At 38.2% G+C, this 27,984-nt stretch overlaps 1 protein-coding gene across 4 annotated transcripts; it reads left to right on the top strand.

Annotated features, from left to right (window-relative positions):
* The first annotated feature begins 735 nt into the window (after positions 1 to 735).
* Positions 736 to 27,866, top strand: LOC140812518 (ribulose-1,5 bisphosphate carboxylase/oxygenase large subunit N-methyltransferase, chloroplastic). Of its 4 annotated transcripts, none has more exons than XM_073170803.1 (14): positions 736 to 1,070; positions 1,145 to 1,208; positions 1,300 to 1,410; positions 1,525 to 1,584; positions 14,213 to 14,320; positions 15,384 to 15,453; positions 23,125 to 23,165; positions 23,284 to 23,364; positions 24,473 to 24,508; positions 25,282 to 25,365; positions 25,872 to 26,005; positions 26,700 to 26,788; positions 26,873 to 27,021; positions 27,518 to 27,866. In XM_073170803.1, exons 1-14 carry the CDS (start codon positions 781 to 783, stop codon positions 27,662 to 27,664), a joined length of 1,464 nt encoding a protein of 487 aa, XP_073026904.1. In that variant the 5' UTR covers positions 736 to 780; the 3' UTR covers positions 27,665 to 27,866. The 4 variants fall into 4 exon arrangements, with proteins under 4 accessions (XP_073026904.1, XP_073026905.1, XP_073026906.1 ...); XM_073170804.1 differs by having other exon boundaries at positions 25,872 to 26,010; positions 26,705 to 26,788; XM_073170805.1 differs by lacking the exon at positions 1,145 to 1,208.
* The last annotated feature ends 118 nt before the right edge of the window (positions 27,867 to 27,984 follow it).

The following is a 27,984-nucleotide window of genomic DNA, read 5'->3' as shown; positions in this document are numbered from 1 at the left end:
ATGCGGGGCAAAGTGCTACGTGCATGGGAGCCACCTCTTGAACCTGCGGGGCAAAGTGCTACGTGCATGGGAGCCACCTCTTGAACCTGTAGGAGTCACTTCTAGATTCTCGGTGCTGGTGGATCGAGGGGTCAGGGCGCGACGAGGACGTCGCGTTCTGAAGGAGGGGTGATTGTGATACCCTTGTCTCACATCGAAAAAAACAAAGATTTAAAATGAGTTTATAACGGCTTACAATGGACTTCTATAGCAACTTGAGTTAATCATTTACGTAAAGCGAGGAAGAATACGAAGTAGTTGCTATAGGATCTCATTGTGCAGTCACGTAGTCGCGGGTCCGGGCTCGGGGCGTGACACCTTACGTCCCTCCTCAGATAATAATGAGTAACATGTGGAGAAATTGAACAAGATCAATTCTGGGACCGATGAAGAAATCGACAGATATGAAGACCAAGTCCTTGGTTGTACCAGTTATTCGTATTAGTTTCCGCATTTTACGCTTTCCTCTTTAAGAAACGGCTTCCACGTTATTTGCATTTTTATATGTAAAGACATTGAATTTTTATCAATTACATCGGTTTGGGCTATTTTCTACGAGGCTTATTGTTTTAAGTTTAATTCACCGACGCCTCGACCTCGGGGCGTATAAGAAGACTATTCAATAAACCTTATAAACATGTATTTTTTGTTTATATAAAAATTACTTTCCCACTAATTATTCACTAATTCAAACTCGAGCTGCATGGATCGAGTATGCTGTCATAGTGGTCCTCCTGTCCGATGGCTTTTCCAACATGTAAATATAACGATGTAAAGTTCATATGCAAAACAGCCATGATTCTTCACTGCGCTCCTATCACAAACACCTCGTGGCTTCCAACTCCACTTCCTGTACTCTCCATTCTCTTCCGCAATTTTACCACGCCGACCCATTATTTTACTTCCCTTTCTCCGTCCAAGGCATCACTATGTGTAGACGACGAGTGCAATTATTTTCTACCTTGGCTGGAGCGCAAGGCTGGGAGGGAGATTTCGTCGCTACTTGCCATTGGAACATCCTCGTTTGGAAGGTCTCAGAAACACCAAATTTTTGAATTTTATTGTGTTCTTGTTTCAGTCCTTGAACTCCAGTTTCGTATTGCAGATCATTGTATGCATCTGACTATATAAGAGCGGGGGACTGCATTCTGAAGGTTCCATACAGTGTGGTATGTTTGCAGTATACTCCGCTCAACAATTCGATAATGTAGTTGTTGTTTTAAATCAGGGTAACTTAATTTATGTATTTTGACTCTGCAGCAAATGGCCCCAGATAATCTCCCTCCAGAAATCAGTTGCTTACTGGGAGATAAAGTTGGTAATGTTGCCAAAGTTGCTTTGCTAATTTTGCTCGAGCAGAAGTTGGCACGGGTGATTAAGCTACTCTACTTGAATGGTGTTCCTGAGTGGTCATTTACGAACGATTGGATATGCACTTTATAAAAAAAAGAATGATTTGATATGTTGCGTCCTTTGGTATCGCAGAATTCTGAATGGGCACCTTATGTTAGTCGCCTACCTAAAGCTGAGAAGATGCACAGCACGGTGATTGCATTTATCTATTTGTGTGCTTTTAGGATCTTAGGTTTTTATTTTAGAAGTTGACCTGGTTTGTATCTGCCATCTCGAAATAGATTTAAATACAAGTTTTTATCATGTTGTAGTCCCAGCAGTTTCAATTTATCTGGTTTTTTTTTTTTCTATGACCGTCCAAAGCACACTGAATGAGGAACTGCAGGAGGAAGAGAACTTTATTTCTCCCTAATTCTTGAGTTTAATTTCCCCCTTCTTCCTTTCTGTTCATGGTTCTTTTTTCTACTATTAACAGAACTGTTGCAACCACAATTAAAGAACGAAAATTATATTGCAAATGGAATTGAAATGATTTCCCAGAGATAAACTCTGTAAACAAATCCCTAGCCAACTGCCAGTAAGTTCCCTAGTCGAAGCTAGTGTAAAAAAAAAACACTCAAGGAAATAACAGAAAGAATGTCCCCTCTCTTGCCTCAAATTTTATTTACTTCTCCCCTACGTCTAGATTCTTCCTATTCCTTCAAACTCTTGGCCCTAAATCTAATATCTTCGAGCCCTTATTATTTTGGCCCAATACATTTAGGTCTGTAACAATACCGGCATCTTGTAAAGCAGCCTTGTCCTCAAGGCTGAGTTTTAGAACTTGATTTTCTATGTATTGAGCACCTATTTTTCCCTCACTTGCTGATAATGGCTTTATTCAACATCCAATTCTAGTTCATCATAGTCTGCGTCTTCACTTTCTGGACCATCTAGTAAAGCATTCTCTGTTTCTGTGTGGTAGATAATGACACCAGAGAAAGTTCTCTTCCATTTTGATACTCATACTTCAGCCCTCTCTTTCCGTGCATGTCATTTTTCATTTCAGCTGCAACCACACTCTTCTTTATATTTTCTACCACCTTCATGAGCTCAAAATATGATCGAACCAGAGCTTGAGTTGCAATAGCAAAGTTCAATTCTTTCTTGTGCTCTTTTGACACGGTCAAGCTTTCAACCATACAAATCGATGCCCTAACTGGCGATGGGTCAATTTTCCAGCCTTGATGGCACTCCCTGATTATCATGCACCCGAGGTGGTAACTTTTTTTTTTTTTTTGATAAGAAACATTTATTATTAGATAATTTTTTGATTACAAAAAAAGCGGATGAGAAATCCGCGAGAATAAAAACTTCCGAACACTAAAGAAATTCACTTCATTACAAAATTCCAATCCATGACGACGTCTGAAATCGCTAAATGTTGAAAATCATTAATCCTTGTGATTGTAGTCGCCACTTTGAATTTGATACTCTCCCAAACGACACTGACGTCTTCCTTCGTGTCGTTAAAGATCCTTTTGTTCCTCTCTAGCCAAATGCTCCAGAATAAGAAATGAATCATGACCAACCATAAAATTCTAGCCCTGCGACCCTTAGAGAAACCTGGATCGCTAATGAATAAATCTGCCGCCCTCTGTGGATGCACCCATTGAAAACTCATTTCTTGCATAACCAACGACCATAATTTCCTTGAGTACTGACAATGTAGTAATATATGATCCTGGGTTTCTTCGTCGCATTGGCATAAGGTGCACCAGTTAGGACTCAAGGCACATGTCTTCCATCTTCTTTGCAACAAATCCGCCGAAGGTAATTTACCCAACGCCACTAACCACGAGAACATTTGCACCTTTTGTGGGACAGGAACCTTCCAAATACGATCGTAACAAGGAAAAATAGGAAATGCTTGAATAGGAAAGAAAGACTCATAAAAGGATTTGACAGTAAACAAACCCGAGGATTCCCCCAACCAAACCCTGTAATCCTCCACATCTAACCTAACCATAACCGTATCTAACACACCCGCAAGAATAACAAACTCTTCCAACTCTGCGTCATTTAAATTCCTCCTAAACCGCACATCCCACCTATAATCACGACCACCCTGATGAGTGGTGATCTCTAAGAAATTCTTAATAGGTTTGTTTGAGACAGAACAAATTCTATACAAAGAGGGGAAACGAACTTTGAAAGGACCACCCCCACCCCCCCACTCGTCCTCCCAAAATCGAATGTAATTACCCCCCCTCAAAACCGTGCCCCACATTAGCTGAATTGCCGGGAAAGTACGAGAAATGAATTTCCATGGGCTTCTAAAAGTACCACTTTTGGCCAATCCCAAATCCCACCCATTATCTTGGTGACCGTAAATGCTTGTTATTACTTTGATCCACAAATTGCCCTTCTCCTTTGAACTTCTCCACCACCACTTACCAAGCAATGCTCTATTCCTCAAAACGATACTTCCCAATCCCAATCCTCCTCTTTCCTTGGGTTTGCAAATCTTCTCCCAACTCACAAGATGACAATGTTTATCCCCGTCCAAACCGTCCCAAAGGAAGTCACGCATTATTTTTTCCAGAATTACAGTAACCTTTTTTGGAACCCTAAACAAGGACATGTAATAGGAAGGCATTGCACAAAGAACCGATTTTATGAGAGTAAGACGGCCTCCTTTTGACAAAAACGATTTCTTCCAATTCGACAATTTTTTGGACATCTTGGATATAACGGGTTCCCAAAACTCAAATGATGAAGGCTTACCTCCCAGAGGTAATCCTAGATACAAGATCGGCCAAACATCCGGTTTGCATCCAATAAGTTGCGCCATATCGCCTATTTCCTCTTTTGAGCAATTAATCCCCAAGATAACACTTTTTTGAAAATTTATCTTGAGTCCAGAATTTTTCCCAAATGATTTGATCAATTCCACTAGTGCTATCACTTGCGTCCTTGTTTGAACCATGAAAAGCGTATCATCCGCGAATTGAATATGTGATATCTCAATTTTACCTTTACCCACCACTAGACCTCTCACCTCATTCAAATTCTTAGCATGATCAACCATCCTCCCCAAGACATCCACAACCAAGTTAAACAGAAATGGTGACAATGGATCTCCCTGACGGATTCCTCTTTCCCCTTTTATCTTCCCCCTCGGTCTCCCATTAATAAAGATCGAGAAAGAGACATTGGACACACACCCACGAATCCACTTCCTCCATCTTTCTCCGAAACCCTTCTTTTGTAGCACAAAGTCTAAGAATTGCCAATCGACGTTATCATACGCTTTTTCCAAATCTACCTTTAAAACCCATCCTTTCTGCTTTCTTTTTCGGCATTCCTCCACCACCTCGTTGGCTACAAGGCAACAATCCAAAATCTGTCTCCCTTTTAAAAATGCGCATTGGTTCTCGGCGATCGTACTCGTCATGACTTTCTTTAATCTGTTTGTTAAAACTTTTGCCAAAATCTTATACAAACTGGTTATCAGGCTAATTGGGCGAAAGTCTTTCACCCTAAGCGATTCATGCTTCTTCGGTATTAAACAAATATATGTTTCATTTGTAATACCATTTACCACACCTCCCTCAAAGAACTCTGCAAAAAATCTCAACAGATCCCCCTTGATCAATTCCCAATTCTTTTGAAAGAAGGCTAAGGTGAAACCGTCCGGACCCGGGGATTTAATCCCGTCACATTCGAACACTGCTGTTTTTATTTCAGTTTCCGAGAAAGAGTCCTCCAGTCTACGTGATTGGTTGTTATCCAAAGGGCTCCATTCCAATCCTTCCAAACCTCCCTCGAACCCCTCTGATCGTCTATAAAGATGTTTAAAGTAATTGACAATATGCTCCTCAATCTTTTTTTCATCCACGATCACAGACCCATCATCCAATTCCAACCTATCTATTACGGATTTATTTCTTCTGTTGGTAAGCATTGAGTGGAAAAATTTTGAATTTTGGTCTCCATCCTTCAACCATCTTAGCTTTGCTTTTTGGCTCTCCATCTGATATTTTTTAAAAGTCATTTTTTCAAGCTCACAACGAAGATTTCTTCTCTGTATCCTAAGATCTTCAGACCATCTCCCATTTCCTTCTAGCTCATCCAAAGACTTAATCCTAGCAGTCAACTCTCCCAAACTGAAATCCAAGTTACCGAAGACTTCTCTATTCCATAATCTGAAATCACCTTTCAACTTTTTCAGCTTAGTCATGAATTTGTATCCTTCCCACCCTTGGTAAACACCCTCGTTCCACCAAACCTGCACTAGGTTTTTGATATTGGGGTGTGCCAGCCAGACGTTTTCAAATCTGAAAGGAATTGGCCCCCATTTCGATTTAGTAGTATCAAGTTTCAACGGGAAGTGATCCGAAGTGATTCTTGGGAGCACGGATTGTCTGAAATTAGGAAATAGATCTCTCCACCCACTGCTGAACAAAAATCTGTCCAAGCGGCAGCATATCGGTGTGGCTCTGAAATTGGACCATGTATATTTTGCATTGAGAAGGGGCGGTTCATGCAAACCCAGTTCCCCAATCAGTTTGTCAAAGCAACGCATACTCGTTGTATTTGAGGAGCTGTTCATTTTCTCTCCCGTATTCCTCACCACATTGAAATCTCCCCCCAAACACCAGTTGTCCTCACAAATAATACTCAATCCAGCCAACTCATCCCAAAATCTCTCCCTCTCTCTTGGTTTCACTGGACCATAGATCGCCGAGAACCAACAGCTGGTTGTCTCATTAACCAATATCCGAATAGTAACGGAGAAATCCCCTATCAAATTTTCATCGACCTCGACGACCCTCGGATCCCACATCACTAAAATACCCCCCGAACGGCCTTCCGAAGGTAGAAAGACCCAATCAACAAATCTAAACTTCCACAAACTAGCCACAAAACGCCTATCAATTTTTTCTTTCTTTGTTTCTTGAATCACCACGATGTCAGGCCTTTCTTTCTGTATTATCCTGCGCACCATTTCCTTTTTTTTTCGAGTCCCCTCCTCCCCTAATATTCCAAGTGAGTATCTTCATAAAATAACCTCCTTACCCCTTGATGAATAACCTGAAACGAGGGTACTTCCACAATTCAATTTATTCTGTTTTCTTCTCATCAGCCCGGCATTTGGTTGTCCCTTATCATCAAACTTTCCTTCCTCCAAAACAAACCGCACGTCCTTACTAGCACTCCCATCACTTTCCAAATCACGCCCACTGTTCACTTCTGGATCCTGACCCGGCAATTCAACTAATTCCTTCCCCTCACCTCCTAAATGGCCACTAGACAATCCCAATACCAAAGACGCAGAAAGAAGAGAATGGATTTTGGCAGAGTGATTAAAAAAAGAAGTAGTTAAATTGGTTAGTACCTGTCCCACATCAGAATTGCGTTTGTCAGGTGGCTTAGGCGCAGCGCAATCCTCCTCTTTCTCTGGTGTTAAGAACAGATCCTTGATTGAAGCTTCTTTATCTTTGCATGCCGTGGAATCATCTGACAGCATCATTCCTTCAGTGGCATCAACTTTTGAGTCTACTTCATTATCCAGCAAATCATCTGAAGAGTCAATAATCTTCATTGCTGCTCCATCATCAGAATCGTACAGCCCCTCATACTCACTCTCGACACCTAATCCATAAGCTGAGTTGTCGATCCTCTCATCTTCGTGGCCCAATTCCCGCTCATGATTCCTTTTGAAATTTTTCCTGTAATACACTTTCCCAAACGGAGACAATAAAGTGTTGATGTTACCCTTGCTTTCCCCATTATGATCATCCGCAATGCTATCAATCGTCATCGACTGGATCGGTGATTTTCTGAATTCTTCAGTAGCCTTAGGAATAATGTTTGTCAATATTCTAATCGCTTTGCTCGCCTTACTTGCTGTTACTTTATCATTGAAGACCCCTTTGAAGCTGTTGTTATCCTTCAGGCCGGTAGATCGATTTGTCTCCAGACTATCCCGCACCAATACCTCATGATGATGCTGATTCATGTTTGTACCAGAGTTGGTTGAGTGATTTCCTAAATCCGCCGGCTGTTTGCTGTCTTTTGGAGAAGATCTCATAGGTCCCTTGCCTCTTGCATTCCACTGCAGGATGTTGTTATTCCCCCATCCCGCCAAAGTCCTCTTACCATTTACCACAACCTGTGCATAAGTTTGTCTTTGGTAACGCTCATAAGCCCCCGGATCGTAAGTTTCCACTTGAATTTGGATCTCTCTATCCTTCCCTTCCAACCGGATGCTCAATCTATCCCTAATGAACCCTCCCTCTTTTCCTTTAACCTTAATCTTTGCGGCTCCCAGATTACGGAAAAGTCTTGTATCTTCGTTGATATCCAGCAGTCCCCCGCAGGCTTCCCCTATTATTTTGAAGTTTTCCGGAGTCCAGCAGTTCCAAGGCAACCCGTGAATTAGAATCCAGCTATCACAGCAACTGAAGATCCTTTCTTCTGTATTTATTTCCGGTCTCCATGCGTCAAAATCCAAACCGATCCCATGTTCAAAAAAACCCCTTCTCAATTTGGTGAAGTAATCAAAGTCTTCCGAATTTGAGGGCCACCACACTGCCTTATTAGCTTGGAATGGGAAAACCTTGACTTGCTTGTTGATTGATTTCTGAATGACATTCTGAATGTTGTCCCAAGAGATATTCACCTTGTTTTTTGTGATGACAATTGCTTCTAACCAATTTAGCGCCGGTACTTTCGATTCTGGCAGCTTGTGGACGTTACTGACCTTTGTACTTTGTGTATCGTCTTGAGGAAAGTCCCTGACTCTCATTGGCTTTGAAACGAATTGTACCTTTGGTTCAGTTCTCTGTAAACTTCCTGCCACTAGTTTACCCAATGTCATAGCTATCTTCTGCCATCCCCTTGAATCATATCCGCTAGGCACAATTGTATTCTGCTTCCTACCGTGTGATGTGAATTTGGAGACCTCGATGAAACTTCCCCGTCTGTTAACAAATTTTTGCAACGTGAGAAATGCATTACCTCCCCTGTACCGGAGAAAAACCGATGCTGGTGACTGAGATTTGCCCAAATCGTGAAATCTTTGGCTTAGCCATCGCGCCTCGTTGCGGTCGAAATCCACCATATAGCTTTTCTTCCTGGTTCGTTCTTCCCACCAAATGGAGTTACCCCGAAAGCCCAGACGCATCTTGAATATTTTGTGTTCGATAAACACACTTTCGTCACTTACCTTTCTTCCGTGCAAGCTCTCAAACGGTCGAAACATGATGATACGCGACAGGAAATAAAAAGGTGAGAGTCTAAGGCGGAGAGGGTTTAGGATGATGTAAGAGTGGAAGGAAGGAGGCTAGGGGCTAAACTGAAGTGCGAAAGTATTAAGCTAGAGAGACCAGAAACAAAAACAGAGGAAGACCGAGGTGGTAACTTGATTTCAAATAAGTGATCATAAACCACAAATCATTGTTCCATCTCTGTTTGAGCAACAAGTATGAACGTATACACAAGCGCTCATGCATAATAGTTGGCTCAATCTCATAACCTAGAAAAACCAAACCTTCATTACAATCCTCAATTTCATTATAATAACCTGACACTCCTTGTATAGTTCCCTTGGTAATCTTGATAAACTTCTTGTACCTTTTATGCCTTGCAGAAATTTTGCTTCTTGCTGGAAAACCATTCAGATATATACCCCACATAGATGAGTACAACTCTGTACTTTTTTGTATGGGATTAAAACTGATAAGCTTTGTGATGTCTACTGAGATATACTTCCCTGCACTCCCAGAAGCAATATTTACATCCATCAAAGACAAATGCTCTCCACTATAACCAAGTAAACTCTCTCCATTAGGACTGAGTATCCTGACTAAGATTCGAGCTAACATGACCAAGGTTAGAAAGATGCATGTGTAATAGAAATCGATGCAAGGAGGTGGTGTCATTTCTTACGACTAGAAGACATCGGCGACAGAATTGGTCTATCACAAAAACTCGTAAACGAGTCACTGTCACCAACAATAAGTAAATGAGATCTAGCATAATTGTTGTCAAGAAACTTCAAAAAAAAAATCTGCTTGGGGAAGTTTGCTATGGATATTTTTGCTCCATTACACAATTGAATAAGGATACCATGACAATCTTGATGAGAGGACCCCACAGCAAAACACAAAGCACATTCATGAAAACCATGCTGCCTAAGAGTCCCATCTTCTTTGCCACTCCCCACCTCATTAGGATTTCCCTTTTCCACAGCACCTTGTTTAACCCTCCTCGTGGGAACTTGAAAACGCGCTAATGAGTTGATTCCACCGTCTTCCAATTTTCTCTCTCGTGGACGTGACAAATTGAATAGGTGCACTTCTATGAATAACTTCCAAAACCATAAAAAATGTAATTGGGTCCGGACCTAATTTTCTTGTCCAAGTCTCATCTATGGGCTTATTAATGAGTAATGACATAGCCCACATATTGTAACGCCCCAGATTCGACGACTGTCCTCACTGTACCAAGACGAGTCTTTCCAGCGTGCTTATGTCCTCACTCACACGTACCCTGGGAAACTTCCTAGAGGGTCACTCATCCCAAAATTACCCAAAGTCAAGCACGCTTAACTTTAGAGTTCTTATGTGATGAGCTACCGAAAAGAAGATGCAACTTCTTGATATGAGTAGTACATATCAAATCTTTTAAGCCCTCTTTAACTGTACAGTCCATTACATTGAACAGTCTTGGAATCCCTCTCATTCCGGTATGGGATCGGTTCATTCATGTTCCCTCTACCTAGAAGCCTGCCAGGAGCCGCTCATTGTCCGTGCAACCTCATGGCACCGACAATCACCCCCCAACCTCTTCGGCCCCGGGCCTCACACATATCCCTCGTCATTCACAGACCAAATCTGATCTGCCCAGGTCTCCATTCTTACGAGGAACAACTCTTAAGTATGCTGGTTTTGCAACAATGTCGCGATACACAGAGAGACAACTTTGTGTCTTTATATTGCACAACTCTCACAATCCATCTAATCGGTTATCTTCCGTTGAACCCTAGTGAATTTTCTCTCCTGGACACCCGTTGTTCCTCATCTTGTCTACGGCAATTCCCTTCCATTCTGTTTTCGCCTTCTTTTGTCTGCCTCCTACTATTTGACACAAGGTGCTATACCCATTTAATTTATGAGCCTTTATCGTTTCTTTGGGCCCAATTTTGTCTATGACAACTCACCCATAGACATGCCCATGAACGTGTCGCCTTATCTGGTGGTTTCTTTTCCTTCCACATGAATCCTTGGATCTTAAGCACTATCTGACGAACGCAAATAATTTGATGATGACTCGCAAACATATGCCAATACAAATAGCAGCTTCCATATAAGCGCATGGATCGTTCTGGGCTTACTTTTGTTGAAACAAGCTTGTTTATGTTCGAGTTGATGTTTCGTGCTACAAGGATGAAATCAATGGAATCTCCAGATGCGTATCCAATTCCACCCATAGAGATGATGTTAATCTCTTCAAACTTAAATCCTCCACTCTTTATGCCAAATAAGTAAGAGAGCTTTTCTGGAACAAAGCTAGAAAGTCCAGATTCATCTGATTCATCATCGCGTTGCAATTGCTTTTCGATCAGCAAGTTTTCCTCCTTGACAGTTTTCCAGTTTGATTTCTCTTTCTCCTCACTATCGTAAGCATTTCTGTCAGATTTACCTACAATTTGGTTGTTAAACCCCTTCTCTTTCCTCTTAACTGCACATGTACCCAATAATTCCAAGGATGGCTCCTCCAAATCCACGAGACATGGAAATTTTTTCATCGCCTTGGTTATTGATATTATAGTCTCATGTAATTTCAACACCTTCGTATCCTTATCTTCTGCCATCTTCAACATCTTACCTTTCAATGCATCGATTATCATGTCCAGAGAAAAAAAACACTCAACAAAATAACTGAATGAATGTCTCCCTCACTTGCCTCACATTTTATTTACTTCTCCCTACGTCTAGATTTGTAGTCCCTTTACCCGAGCCACTAAACAAATTAATAAGCAATTAAACAGCGGAAACCAAATAACTTAATCATCTTACAACCTAAATGAAAACAAAACAATAATCTCAGTCTTAATTGTTAATACGATGAAATCAAAATCATAATCATGCACGAGAATACGAGAAACAAAATAAAAGCTCCACGACGGATCACCACCGAAAATCCAACTGGTCTAGCCGTTGCTCTGGCCGTCCGAACTGTCCAACCTAAGACTTATTCCGTGGAATGAGGTGTCCAAGATGAAAACAAGGACGTGAGCGACAATCACCCAATATGAGAATGTAAGAGTATACAAACTGATATGATGAATGTGAAACGCAATACGCTCAAATATCGAGGTTCAAGTCAAGAATCTCATGTTCAATCTAGAGGCGTCTGAGTGTGTAGTCTTTGATCTTCTCTAGACATGTTTTGACTTCAACATTCTTCATCAAAACGTAGATCTACAATGTCCAGGGTCATCACAGCTCGCGGGTCCTGTCGGACACTATAGCTCTCGATACCCCACCGTTCACAATACAGAACAGGGCCGAGCGACCTCAACAAACGTGGTATATCTTAAAAGATATCGGATCCAACGTGATATGTCATGAATAATATGTGAAAGCAGTAAAACATGTATAATGCAACAGATAAATATGCAACATATAAGTGTATATTACGCTTAGATATCTCAGTGAGAACTTAACTAAAATAATCTGACAGAAAGTTTACAATTCTGAACCTAGACAATATCAACATAATCACTATCATGTCAGATCAAGAATCACTAAACACGCTTCAAAGTTATTCCTAATGATCCTTAAATCACTATTTAAGGCTTTAGAATATACACGCGTGTCGTCAGCCCACTGATGACGTATAGATCTGTATGTCCCTGTTCACCGACCCCTCCTCGAGTCAACACTAGCTCCGAAGCTTCCCGACACTAACTGCCATAGAACTTTGATAGAAAACCTAAGATATTTGGCTAAAACTTGAGAGAGAGTAGCTGAGGGAAAGCAGTGTTGGAAACGACTGAAACTAGTTTCCATTTATAGGCTGCATCCGGTTCAGTTCAGAAGATTCGAACTCAATCTTATCTGCCACGTGCTATAATCTCATTCGTCTAGTTGGATTTTTGGGGATAATGTAATCTGATGTACATTGAGTGGTCCATTTTAAATTCAGTGAATCTCAACATGTTGAACTTCAATTAATGAATTTTTTAATATTGCTTAATTAACAACTCTTTAATCATGTCTTAATTATTAATTTAATCAATTAAGGATTCGGATCATTACAAGATTTCCTATTACTTGAAACTCTTGAGCCTTAATCTAATACATAGGGCCCATATTATTTTACCTCAATACACTTAGATCTGTAACAAAAACCCTTCGGAGGATTACGGCAATGAACTGGAGAATATAAAGTTTTTCTATGGTGGTCTCAGCTATGGCTGTGGCCTTAAATTGCATTAATTATTTTTTGGCTTATTTTGGACTCATTGTGGTGGTATATTTTGAGGATATTTCCTTCCCGTACGGTTTAACGGATGACAAAATGCAGTTCTTCTCATTGAAGTTTTCAGTTTTCAATTGGTATGCACTTGCAGTTAGTGCGGGTGATCTTTGGCATATCTGCATGTTTTGTGGGAGGAGTCACAAAAATTTATTCTAACTATTATTCTGAAGGTTTAATTTAATCTTCATTGGCTTACATTAATTTGAATAAAAGATGGTTGGATTTCTGCAAAACTTCCAAGACGTTGAACTCTTTCAAACCATCATATTTTGTGGGTGTGAAGAGAGGTCGGGTTTCCAGTACCCCACAAAATTCTCTTTTAAAATTGGTGCGTTCCTTCACCATTATCGGTGTATTCTGGAGCTCTCTAAGGCAAAAAAAAAAAATAAATTTGATAACAAACTTATCAAACCACATGTTTCCAACCAGATAAGTAGTTATATAAAGAAAATGCAATCTACTTCTTTCTGTATTGCTTCTTCTGCATGGTCCATAACAGCAGTTCCTTTGTCTCAATTTTTCGACAGTGGAGTACTCTTCCTGCTATGGTTTTGGTATTCTTAACGAGAAAACTTCCGTATAGTTGTACTATGTCTTTTCAATATTTCAAAGCTATTGTTACTCAAAGGCAAGGTGCATAACATGCATTTAATGCTTCGTGAATCTTAGGAAGACGAATGTCTGTTGGGTGCAATAATTGTCCCTGCTAGGTAGAGTAATCGAACCGTTGTGCTTGAGCTGCTGTGCGGTTTAAAAGATTTGAGTTGCACCATTACTACTAGCTATAGCTTTTGGTAAAGCGGCAAGCGCTCGGTTCTACAATTGGTATCAGAGCCAAGGTCACAGGTTCGATTCCCATTGATTACAAGGAGTGCAATTATTGGGAGGGAGATTGTTGGGTACAATAATTATCCCTGCTTGGTAGAGTAATCGAACCGTGGTGCTTGAGCTGCTGTGCGGTTTAAAAGATTTGAGTTGCACCATTACTACTAGCTATAGCTTTTGGTAAAGCGGCAAGCGCTCGGTCCTACAATGTCCGTTTAAAATCATCAGTTTATAAATTTCGATCCTTTTGTCCCAAGAAACTCAATCATTTCTGTTTCTCTTTATATTTAACTCAGATAATATAAGTTGGTGTTTCTCTAGTGCTTGTTGGAAAACAATGGAACTCCAAATTCTTCATAGTTGCGTCTAAAGATAATTCTTGGGCTGTTCTGATTCTAACTCTGGTTAACGAGCATGCTTTTATTGATAATTTTGAACATCATTTTCTTTTTAAATTTAGGTATTCTGGAGTAATGATGAGCTAGAAATGATTCAGCCCAGTGCTTTATACAGAGAAACACTCAAACAAAAAACTCAAATTGGGAAGGACTTCACTGCCATTAAAGCTGTTAGTTTTTTCGTTTTATGGTGCAATATTGATTATTATCTGATAGCTCCCCCAATAGCTTCACAGTGTTTCGTTTATGATTTCTTGAGCAACAGCTCTGTGGTTGATGAAAACGTTAGTAGTACTCTTTGAATCAAGTGACTGTTCAACAATCCTTCCTGAAAGTGAAACACTTAACGTTTCACTAGAATAATTAAATTTGCTCTGTTAAGTGAGTTATGATAATCCAAGACACTCTGGATCTTAATTAGTAATATGTGGTAACTACCAATGTTGACTGAACATTGTTAATTGATTGTGCACACAACTTATTTGGTGACTTTTTTATGTTGTCCTCTTACTTAATTTTAGTTCCAAAAATCACTTGTGCATCCAAAATATTGTTGTGTTTTTATATCGATGGTATCATCAAATTTGAGTATAATATATAGACTCGATGATAGAGATAAGGCTACGAATGAGATCACAACATTTTCTTTTTCTGTTCATATGCTTAATCCGATTTTCATTTTTCCTGGTTTTCGTTTTCTGTATGTTAGGAACTATATTTCCAAGCGAATCAACCTCAAATAGAAATCAAAATTCAATCTGATAATCTGAGTATTTTTACTCAGCCAAGGGTTTAATCCCTTTAAAAGAGAGTAACTCTTGGCCCTAGCACAAGGTAGCCTTAACAATGGAACAAATGAATGAATGTCTCCTAAGAAATTTCTCTATTTAATCCCTCTCTCAATTAGATTCTTCCTGTTATTTCGAGATATAGGAGGTTTGGGCTCTTCAGGCCCATTTGGTCTAGTCCCAGTATAATTGAGTCCATATTGTGGGAGTGTGGTAAATTCACTTTCAAAATAAAAATAAGATTATGCGTATAATTGTAATTATTTAGCCAATATTTATCACAGATTTTGTGGGATTTAGATTAAGGAAATATTCTCTAAGATTAGATATTAGATCTTCCTAATTTAGCTCCAAGTTATTGTGTATATATATCTTTGTAAACATCATTATTCAGAGAATAAGAAATATGTTTTTCTCTCTATACATTTGACAGTTTTACTTGCAGACTTTTGATGGATTTCATTATGGTGTTCAAGATATCACACTACAAGAGTTCGCATATGCATATGGATTAGGTGAGATTTTTTATTTCATGGATTTCCACTGCTCCAAAAGACATGCATAGGAGTAGCGGGATGTGCATCTTTGATAAGTTTAGTCCTGTTTTATTTGGTTCTAACATATTCCTTTCTTGAGCTGCACGCTGACGCCACAATGGCCTTGCAAAAAATTCTTGAAATCTTTTGAAAGCACTCTACCATACCTAAAATCAATAAATGTTTCTACCTCTGCATGTATAATAATCATGTCATCACTCAGAAGTTCGGCTTATTTATATTGAACTGTAAGGTAGTGTTTATCTGTTGCTATGCCTTTGTTTGTGTCTCCATGGAGTGATAATGCTGATGGCAGAAACATAATAGAGGTTAATTGTTGAGGTAATGATAAAATGTTATGTTGAAGAGCAAGATGCTAGTTGGCCACATGAGAGATTTTTGACATTTTGTTGAGAGTTACTTTTTCAGGAACTTATTCGGGCACAACATAATAATGTAACTGATTATAGTTGAAGAGAATTGATTTTCTACATGTCAACTCTTCATGTGTTGATGTTTTCTTTAAGTGTCTTTAAGAATATTATCTAGGATCCTGGAATAAGCATAGGAGCTAAATAACAAAATTTGCTCAAACCACTCAAAACGACATTTTCAAGTCATAACGGGAACAAAGTAATTATAAACCATTCAAAGCTTAACCAAATCCAAAAATAGTCAGAACCACAAAGAAATTATTTCTTCATCCTCATGTTTGTCAGTACCGGTTACGGTGGACACCAGTGAACTGATTGTTTCTTTAAAATGACTCAATCCTGCCAATGTAAGTGGGCATATTTGTGTCTTGCTGTTTCATGTAACCATGTCAAACACAATTTTGAAACACAGGACATCACTGGTATAAGACCTTGGGCTTTTCTGTCCTTGGTTTAGAACATGTCTTGTTAGAGAAAAAGTGACCTGTGATTTGGATTCAATAGGATTCTGCAGCAAGATACCGCGAAGTGCATCATCTCCTTGCCACCATTGCAAGTGAGAACTGCTCATAAACCTTCTATCTCAAGTTCATCAGTGATGAATGATTCCTCTGCTAGTCACACGAAAGATTGTCATTATTTGTGGAACCAGAAATATTTGATCATTTATCACCAGTTTTGCCACTCTCCTAAACTCTCTAAGATGAGAGTGTGGACAGAGCCGTACCCTAAAGAATATGAAGCCTGCATAATGTACAGATTCCCAAAATAATATCAAACAAATCTTTTATCAATTGTGTCTTAACTTAGCTGAATCTCGCCATTTGATTACGTATCAATCATTGTTCAATTTACGTAACTTGTAAATTTCCATAATTCCAAAACCATATACAGATTTCTGAATAGCTGACTAAAAATAATTTATCGAGAAGAGGAGCGAAATGTTGAGTATCTGAGTCATGAAAACAGGCTACCATGACTCAGCTTACTACCAACCACCTGCAAAAGCAGAACGCGCAACTCAACTATCTATGTCGAAATAGTTAGGATTTGATAGGCTCAATTTTGGACTAGGATCTTATATTATTGGTATGACGGTGTTTCCTAGATTTAGCGGGATTTGATTTTCCTCATTTGATCTATATAAAGTGTACTAATCCATGACTTTAAAGAATAAGAAATTAGAGAATTATTTCTTTTTATATTCTTGGCCTGCCATATTGTGCCATATTGTTATATATGGTATCAGAGTGTCTAGGTTAGAATCGGCCATGAATTTCAAAGCAGCTATGGTCGGTACTGGTTTTAGTAGTGAAGGCGCCAGAGCAGTGACATTGGAACCTAATCGCATGTCACGCCCCCAGATTCTTCTCTTCAAATAACAATCCACAGATTGAATGGGAAAAATTAATCGGAGTGGGTACAATCCATCCGGCTTGTGATTGATGAAAAAGGAAAGCTAGGATTCATGAACGACAAAATGAAAGTCTCGGTTTCCACTGACCCGAGATACCAGCAGTGGCGTTTCGACAATTCATTGGTCACTGCATGGTTGATCAACTCGATGTAGCCAGCAGTCGGTATACCATTCATGTTCTTACCCATGGCTCGGGAGGTCTGGGAGACTGCGAGAAACCTACTCTGATTCTGAAAACTACTCTCAACTATACGAACTAAATTCTCGGTTATGGCGTATGCAACAAGGTAACAAAGACGTCACAACTTACTATAAGAAGTCGATAGTTCTATGACAAGAATTGGACCTCCTTGACGTGGATGAGTGGGAGAGTAGCAAGGACTGTACCCGCTACAAGGAAAAACTAGACCGACACAGGATGCTTGTCTTCCTTGCGGGATTAAACAAAGATCTGGATGAGGTTCGAGGACGTGTACTTGGGCGAAAACCTCTGACCAGCCTTCAGGAGGTGTTTTCCGAGGTTCGGCATGAAGAAACTCGAAGCACGCCAAGTGATGCTGAAACATTCTGAACACACCATGTTGTCTGAAGGTTCGGCCCTTGTGAGCCGAGAGACAGGTTTTGATGGGTGACCATTTTGGGAGAAGTGCAAAAAGTCATGGCACACTATAGAAACATGCTGGAGAATACATGGGAAACCAGCCTATCTTAAGAAAAAATTTGGCACCAACAGATCGAATACTGGTGGTCGAGCTCTTCAAGCAGGTGGCGAAGATTTTGGAATGCCCTAACCCTCTTCATATTCCCTTCTATTCACCAAGGATCAGTTAGAGCAACTATTCATATTGTTTGATTCTAGACGTGATAAATCCAATCCCTCATGTTCCTTGGCCCATACAAGTATTTATCCTTGTGCAAATGTTGCTAATTCGACCTCTAACAATTTATGGATTATAGATTCCGGAGCAACAAATCATATGATTGGTTCATTGCAAGTGTTCTCATATGTCCCGTGTACAGGAAACCAAAAAGTTAAACTTGTTGATGGCTTTGTTGCATCTGTTGTAGGGAAATGAACCGTTGTTACTTCCTCTTCTTTGACTCTTACAAATGTGTTACACGTTCCCCCTTTATTGTATAATCTCTTGTCAATCAGCAAACTCACCCACCTTTAATCTCTCGTGTCCTTTCATATTTTTGTCCTCTCATTATGAATTTCGGGACCTGGCCTCGGTGACTGGCAATGCTAAATAAGATGGCAGCCTCTACTTTCTTACTGACAACTCCTTCCTTGGTCGACGTGATCCAGACTAGTATCTCAATTTTGTTTCCTACTCAAGTGTTGATTATATTTTATTATGGTATAGTCGGTTAGGTCTTCCGAACTTTATTTATTTGAAAAAATTGTTTCCCAAGTTTATAAATAAAAATATTTCTACTTTGCATTTTGAATATTTTGGTTAGCAAAACATCATCGGGCTACTTTTTCATCTCAACCTTATAAAAAGTCCTCGCCATTTAAAATGATTCACAGTGACGTTTGGGGCCCATGAAAAGTAGAAACACTTACTGTTAAACGGTGGTTTGTATCTTTTATCGATTATCATTCACGTCTGTCTTGGGTTTTCTTTTTGAAAGATAAGTCTGATGCAGGTGTCATATTTCAAATTTTTTTCCAAATGATTTAGACTCAATTCCACACTAGGATCAAAATTTTTCGGAGTGATAATGGCGGGAATACTTTATCAATATACTTGGCAAGTTTTTTCAAGAGCAAGGGATCATTCACCAAAGTTCCTGTCCCCATACAACTCAATAAAATGGTGTGGTTGAACTATAAAACAAACATCTCCTTGAAGTTGCTTGAGCAATTAGTTTTGAAACTAAAGTGCCTAAGTATCTTTGGGAAGAAGCAGTTCAACAGCCATCTATTTGATAAATAGACTACCATTTAGGATTTTGAATTTAAAACCCCCGTGAATGTTTTTCAAATTCTTTTTCCAATACATGCCTTCTAACTAAAACTCTTCTGAAATATTTGATAGTCTAGTGTTTGTTCATAACTTTGATCCTGGTATCTCGAAACTGGACCCAAAGACATGAAAATGTATCTTTGTTGAGTATCCTGCCAAACAATGGGGGTACAGGTGTTTTGACCTTGTTACCAATTTTTTATTTTTTTTTTATCTCCATGGATGCAACATTCGTTGAAGGCAAGTCTATCTACACGCCTAATCTTCAGAGGGAGTCTAGAGATAGTGAAGATGACCACTTAACCAAGCCTGATGTTAATATAGAACTAGGAAACTATGAAATTTCAAACTTTAATTAATCCGACATAACAGTGGAGACAAGTGAGAAACAGTTTAAATGGTTGGTTTATAGAAGGAAGAAAGATTCAAAGAAAAGGGGGACCCTGTCATTCAACAATGCCATGAGTCAACTCGTGGACTGGATGTTGAAACTCAAAATGATGCTTCAACCACTCCTGGAAACAACATTGATCTTCCCATTGCCTTGAGAAAAGGTACCCGATCATGCACAACACACCCAATCTCAAACTTTGTCTCTTATAAAAAACTGTCATCCTCATAATGTTCGTTTGTCTCTCAGATAGATGTCATCAGTATTTTTAAGAATGTACAGGAAGCTCTAGAGATCCCTGAATGGAGAGGCGATTTATGAGGAGATGAGAGCTCTAGACAAAAACTCTACGGTTGGTTGCCAAAGGCTTCACCCAAACATATGGAGTTGACTACATAGAAATTCTCTCCAGTAGCCAATCTCATTACAGTTCGAGTTATTCTCTCTGCTTCTGCTAATCTTGATTGGCCACTAAATCAGCTAGACGTGAAGAAGGCCTTTCTAAATGGTGATCTAGAAGATGAAGTGTACACGGAACCACCACCTGGATTTACTGATCGATTTAGACCAAATGTGTCAAGCTAAAGAAATCACTCTATGGATTGAAACAGTCTCCCGGAGCATGGTTCGAAAGGTTCACAAAGTTTGTGAGAAGCCAAGGCTACTGGCAAGGACAATCGGATCATACTCTTTTCAGAAAAAGGTCCAATAGTGGAAAGATTTCAGTGTTGGTATGTTGATGATATAATACTGACAAATGATGATATAGTAGAGACAAACATGTTAAATAATAACTAAACAAGAGAGTTTAAAATGAAGTACCTGGGGCAGTTGAAGTATTTCCTTGGAATGGATGTAGCAAGGTCAAAAAAGGGAATCACAGTGTCTCAAAGAAAATACATTCTTTACCTCCTGATGTAGACATGGATGAGTGGATGCAAACCATCGGATACTCCTATAGAAGCCAACAAGAAGCTAAGAGATATCAACCATGGCACTGCAGTGGATACATGAAGATATCAAAGATTGGTCGGGAAATTGATTTATTTGTCGCACACACGTCCGGACATTGCCTTCACAGTAAATACGGTGAGCCAATTTATGCCCTCGCTGTGTGAAGAACACCTTGAAGCTGTATATCGAATTCTACGATATCTAAAGAGAACTCCAAGGAAGGGATTGCTCTTTGAGAAAACTAATGAACGAGAAGTTGAAGTGTATATAGATGTTGATTGGGCAGGATCAGTCATTGATCGAAGACCAACCTCTAGCTCTTGAACATTTGTGTGGGGTAACTTGGTAACATGGAGAAGCAAAAAACAAGGAGTAGTTGCAAGAAGCAGCACAAAAGTAGAATTCAGATCTATGACACAAAAATGTGTGAAGTATTGTGACTTAAACAAGTCATGGAGGATCTAAAAATGATTATGAAGTTTCCCACCAAGCTGTACTGTGACAACAAAGCAACCATTAGCATCGTTCACAGTGCTGGTCTTCAAAAGAGAACAAAGCATATTGAAATTGGCAAGCATTTCATAAAAGATAAACCTGAAGAAGGAGTTATCTGTATTCTTTTTGTTCCAAGACTATTACAAGTTGCAGAAGTATATATAGATGTTGATTGGGCAGGATCAGTCACTGATCGAAGACCAACCTCTAGTTCTTGAACATTTGTGTGGGGTAACTTGGTAACATGGAGAAGCAAAAAACAAGGAGTAGTTACAAGAAGCAACACAAAGGTAGAATTCAGATCATGACACAAAACTGTGTGAAGTATTGTGACTTAAACAAGTCATGGAGGATCTAAAAATGGTTATGAAGTTTCCCACCAAGCTGTACTGTGACAACAAATCAACCATTAGCATCGTTCACAGTCCTGGTCTTCATGAGAGAACAAAGCATATTGAAATTGGCAAGCATTTCATAAAAGATAAACTTGAAGGAGTTATCTGTATTCTTTTTGTTCCAAGACTATTACAAGTTGCTGATATCCTGACTAAGGGCCTATCCAAACAAACATTTGAAGAACAAGTGAGCAAGTTGGGGATGATGGATATTTTCACACCAACTTGAGGAGGAGTGTCGAAGTAGTTAGGATTTGATAGGCTCAATTTTGAACAATTATCCTATATTATTGGTATGATAGGATATTTTCCAGATTTAGTGGGATTTGATTTTACTCATTTGATCTATATAAAGTGTACTAATCCATGACTTTAAAGAATAAGAAATAAGAGAATTATTTCTCCTTATATTGTTTGTTCTATAATCTGAAGCAATCAGCCAACTGACAATACTATAAGTGCCAACAGAACTTGCTGATAGAAGAGGGTAAACCCAATTCTCCTCACCTATTCATCTGAAAAACATGAACCAAAGGACAAGTTACTGACTGAACTTGTTAAACTTGAATGTTTCTGCTCAGACAAGTAATTTTCTTTGTTTAAAGAAAACTGACCTATTATTGTTAGCCCTAGAAGAACATTGAACAGAGAATGAAAGAGTAATATTTTGATATAAATATTTGACGGTATTATTTAATAGAAATATAATAAACATCTAGCATAGCCGTCGTCATTAGTTCACATGCGATCAACTTCTATCGGCTAGGCTAGAACACTTCTGGTAGCAAGGTCACATAATATTAGTTTAGTAAGGCCTTGACTATTAATTTGAAAATTAAGCATAATACTGCAAACAAAATATTTTGTTATTTATCCTGGGATTAAATCACTTCTGTCTTTTGGTTTTGCCTTTTTTGTGAATAATCTCGTATTTTTATCTCTTCATTTTACACTTAATCTCGTTCTCTGAATTCTAAAGATTTTAACTATAGTACGCTGTAAGATGGTTTAAGCTTAAGTTCTAAGTTGCTGATGAGTTATCAAAGAAGCTATATGGTACAAACATATTCAGTTCTTAGTGGTATGAATGGGTAGCTACTGGCTGAAGCTCACCCCTTGCTCTTCCATAGTTCTACAATACATCAGCCATGAGCAATTATCAGGGGTTACTTCTTTACTATCTATCCTCTAATATTGGGCTTGCTTGACTGGTATTTACTACTGCGAAATCCAATGCACTCATTTGTTAGTAGCTGTCCTAAACGCTCAGCTATTTTGCATTCTTAATTTCTGAAGTACTCAACCACTTGGGTATTTGGCTGAATATAACTTTTCTTGTGATAAAATGAGTTATTAATATATGAAACTTGTGTTGCATGGTCTAGGACCTACTCCGTTGTTTACCCTCACAGCTGGTTTTTATGTGTTGATTGCCAGTGTAGATGGCAGTAATTCAGTTCTGACATTAAAATTGGAATGTTGTTTACACTACTTTGTTGCATGGCTTATCATTTAAGTCGACCGTGCGTTGGTATTGCATTTTTTCATATCTGAATAAACTTCTTGTGATAATTCTTTCTCTACGTCTCAGTTACATCTCGTGCGTGGGAAAGCTCAAGGGGTGTATCCTTGGTATCTGTTATTTAATTTCTCATGAGTTCTATGTTCTATCTTTTCCATGATGTTAATTAAAAGAATTATCTGATGCATGATGGTTAAATTAAGTATTTGAGGCTGAAGTATTTTTCAGATTCCCTTTGCAGATTTTCTCAACCACGATGGAACTTCAGAAGCATATGTATTGAGCGATGAACTTAAACAACATTCAGAGGCATGTTTTTTTATCACTTGTCCACATCGCTTCTCACCACTAGCACATGCTCAAAAATCATTTTATGCACTCACAAAAAGGAAACAGTTGTTAAACCATATAGAAAGGGATTGGAAAGTTCCATGCGCCCTTTTTGGGATTTATTGAATTGAGTAATGATGAAAAAAAGTAGTGATGAAATAAAGTTGCCATATAGATCATTGGAGCTTATAGTTTCATTATTATGCATTGCATTTTCTGTTCTATTCTTTGCTCTTATATCTCTTTGATTATGTTGCTTTCGTCTTAATTTTATAAATTCAACAGGCTCATAGTTTTATAAAATTTTTACATCTTTTTTGTAAAGTAGAAGCTCCGAACGAGTACAATTCTCTTGCGGCATTATGGCACATAATTAAATATAATTTTTTGTAAACACCCAACTGGATATTCAAACCTATACCGTGCCCCATGCTAGAAATGGATGTCAGCACTATCTTTAAAACAAAATGTATTATGGAGCTGAAGCACAGCAAGTCAGCAACAGATACATGTTATAATTTCTTCATTCACATATATATAGAAATGTGCATGCATCTGCCTACGACTTTACGCACGTGTGCATGTACATGCTGTATCTTTGTTCACATTGGTTCTAGTCACACTGCTATCACAAATATGTACATCCTTGATTTCATTTGGCTTGTATTAAGTGGATTAATTTAATCATGTCATGGTCAATCTACACGGCTATCTCTTGCAGCATGGAAATGCAAAGCCCTTTCGTGATAGGCCCTCCATATATTTTGTTTCTCATATACCTTTATCTTTTTATTGCCACCTCCTTTATTGACCCTCAAGTAGTGGTCTTCAACGGATTCTCTGTCGGGCATTTTTATTTCGAACAAATCATTTACTGGATTTCCTTATTCTTCAGTTCTTTCAGAAAACATGTAAAAGTTCATTACTATTCTAAATTCTCCACCAAAGTCACTAGGCATGTAAGGGTTCACTTTCAGTTTTAGCAATCATGAACATGTTCACCATGTTCATACTTTAACTTGTTATAATCATATTTAAAGTGCTTGGGTTGGCTTCCATGTTGAGCGTCTTCATTATTCCTGTACAGGTTTTAGCTGATCGTGACTATGCTCCAGGTGATCAGGTCCATCTTAAGCATATTGCTGTTGCATCTAAGTTAAATTGCAAGCTTTTATGAATTTAACTGTTCTTTTAGTGCCAGATCTACCTGGTTCATTTATTAGTTAATCTATTGACATGCAAATTGAAGATGATGTATTGAGCTGTTTGTCACTTTTTATCAGTTTACCCAGTTCTTTCTCTGTAAAAACTGTACTTGTGCTACTATGGTGACCCATGGGTTAAACTTACTGTTGAGACACCGTTAACAATCTTATTAAAGATGAACAGCAAATGGACAATATATTGGCTGTGTTTTTAACAAAACCGGCATCACAAAGTCTAAGAAAGGTAAACAGGCCCACTGCCAAATAAAATGTATTCCAAATTCTATCTAAGAATCATTAGGAGTTGATCTTTTTTTTTTCCATGAGGTTTGATATTGAAAAAAATTACATTTAAATGCTTATTTTTAAATTAGTTGAATGCTACAAAACTTGGTTCTTAGAATTATAATGATAAACCGAAAATGCCCGATAACTCTTAAGATTTTAGATGGACCATTCTAATAGTATATTTTTCTTGCTATCCTTGTCATTTAACAAATCAGTTTGAAAAGTTTCCTCGAGTCTCTCTTATAGTTTGATGCAATATTGTACTCTTTATTCTCTACACAGTGCTTGAATTTTACTCCCATGGAAATTCTATGGTTTGGTGTTTGTTAAAAAGCTTTCACCTGCTGTTATTAATACTGTAAATCAAATCTCTTAGTTATAACTGACAAAATGTTGCACGCAGATCCTGATAAGATATGGTAGATTTTCAAATGCTACCCTCCTGTTGGATTTTGGCTTCACTGTTCCTCACAACATTTACGATCAGGTTACCCTAAATTTTTTTATTGATTATTAAGTATAAAAGAAAAGGTTATATTCATAACTTGTATAAGGTACTAAACATATTATTTTTTCTCGTTTACATTAGTTTGTTCCTATATTTGTACGGCAGCAGAGTTGTTTCCTTACATATAAAGATATATCACCACTCTCCACGTTTCAAGGTCCGAAATGGTTTGAGTTTCTTAATGTGGAATAATGCTAGCTTATAGAGCTAGAAATTAAATGAATTCTCAAGGGTATGTGCGAGTTTCCTGATGCATTAGTTTCCTCTTTCTTCTTCCTATCTGATGCGATAAAAAAAATCGCATCCATTAAAATACCATGAGGCTTATCCCTTTTAAGTTCATCCTATTTCTTATTTTCTTAAACTTAACAAAATGTTAGCAGTTACAGCACAACAGTTATACTGTTCTAATTTGGATATTTACTCACTGTTTTGTCTTTAGATCTATTTCATTATATTCTGATAAAATGACAAGTTATTTTCAGGTTCTAGTTGAGTTTAGCATACCTCATGATGACCACTTTAATGCATGGAAGTTGGGACTTCTTGAAAGATATCGTGTACGAAACACGAAAGAGATCAATGATTTTACCTCTGATGGAAATATTTTCAGAATCAAGTTGGGTACATGGTCACCGAGTCTCATATAATATAACAGTCGAGAAGCACTAAATCCTCTTTCTTTCTGACAGATATCAAGTTAATGGATTAAAATTATTGTTTATTGACAAAATATATAATAGTTCATTTACTTTGTTCCTCCATCTATAACTATTTGATGAAATTTTAAGTAGACTTGTAGGATACTTGACCCTGCTTTCTAAATTTTTATAATTGTCCATATAGTTGCAAAATATGTGAAGGAGCATATGGATTTTTATATTATGTTGGTTTTTTTATCAGCTAATAAACTTCTCATTTGTCAAACTATTTTTACCCATTATGGCTGATGAAATTTATGTAAATACCTTGAGCCGAGCTTTTTCTAAGAATCTGAGTGCCTTGATCATTTGAATGATTTAAATAAATTTTGTCTATTAGAAACCTTGTGTAAACAATGATTTTGCTTTCATGCTGGTTGGAAATTTCGGGATTTCAGTTCTAATAATTGTAGATTACATTGACTATTTCCTTGATTGTATCCTACATATTGTTGTAGACAGATTTTAGAGATTTGTTTCCTTCTCTCTGGGTATCTCTTCCTAAATAATGGAAGAAACTTATAGTGAATCATGTACTTTAATAAATTAATGAACATTAATATTTTATTCAATCTTCTCATACAGTGCCCCTAATTTCTAATGATTCTGTAGAGAAGTACGGGCTGGAAGTAAGAAGGGGAAGGGAATCCCACAAGCTCTTCGTGCATTTGGTCGCATCGTGAGTTCAAATTCTCGGCAAGGTTGTGAACAAGTTTCTATTTTACATTCTATTGTGAAGTATTGGTTTTGCTTCTATAAGTTCAAATGAAATATTCATCATCCAGAAATCAATGCCATGGTTAAAGAAGCTGAACAAAATGATGGTCGTCTTGCTCGATATCCTTTGAAGAACAGGATCAGAGAAATTGAAGCACATCAATTTTTACTAGTAAAAATGGCTCAATTAATTGAAGAACATAAGGCTCATATAAAGGTGACAATCTGTTCTAGTTTCTGATTTAGGGGGATAGAAAGACTGTATGATTAACTTTTCTTTTTCTGTTCACTACCATTTGAAGAAGGAAGATTATGTGCTGTTGTCAGGAGAGCAGGATGATAGCATAGTCAATACTCAATTCTTGACAATGCTTAAAACAAAAACACGTGTCCGACATAAGCTCAAAATCTGGGAATATGTTTAGTGTTCGATGGTTTGTCATAATAAGCTGTGCTGCTTTTTGTTCCATAAAAAGAAAATCATTTGGATAGCCAGATTTAAAAATAAAAGATGGATGTTTAGAATCTGCAACTTCGGAACAAGTTTTTAGGGGAAATGCCTTTGAGAAGAAACATGACTGAAATAAAAAGTGCATAGGAGTTTTAGAAATGAGAATAACCGTTTCTTCACTAAACTTTGATTGGTATCCTTTTAATCTGTGTGTACGGATATGAAATGGACTTGGAATGACTTTTTTAATGCAACCATTCAGTTGTTAGAACCGACTCCTCCCTATCTGCAAGAAAACAGTGTCCGGAGGAGAAAATTTGCTAAAGATCTCCTCGATGGTGAGCTTCGTGTCTTGACATCTGCTTCAGCATGGCTAAAGAACTACTGTTTAACCTTATCAGGTCAATAAAAGGAATGTCATCTCTTCATTCTTAGCTGCAAAACGCATTGCCGTTCTTGTGCAGGGTCAGGTACCATTCGGTAAATTATTTGGTGTTGGAATTCGTCCATTCATCTCACTGGATTTTGTCCCAACATACATGCACGAATTTGACGTCTCGACATTTGTAAAATATTCGAGTGTTTGATCATAGAAAAATATTTTGGGTCAATGAATCTATATCAACATTTGCTTAAAATAAACTAAGCCAAATTTTCAACATTTGCAATTATCTGACATTTGAAACAAGAAGCGAGGGGATGTTAGAAAATGCAGTTTATTGTATCGGC

The sequence above is a fragment of the Primulina eburnea genome, chromosome 14 (genome assembly GCF_022965805.1).
Source record: "Primulina eburnea isolate SZY01 chromosome 14, ASM2296580v1, whole genome shotgun sequence".
NCBI classification, from domain to species: domain Eukaryota; kingdom Viridiplantae; phylum Streptophyta; class Magnoliopsida; order Lamiales; family Gesneriaceae; genus Primulina; species Primulina eburnea.
This window is presented reverse-complemented; position numbering and strand designations above follow the sequence as displayed.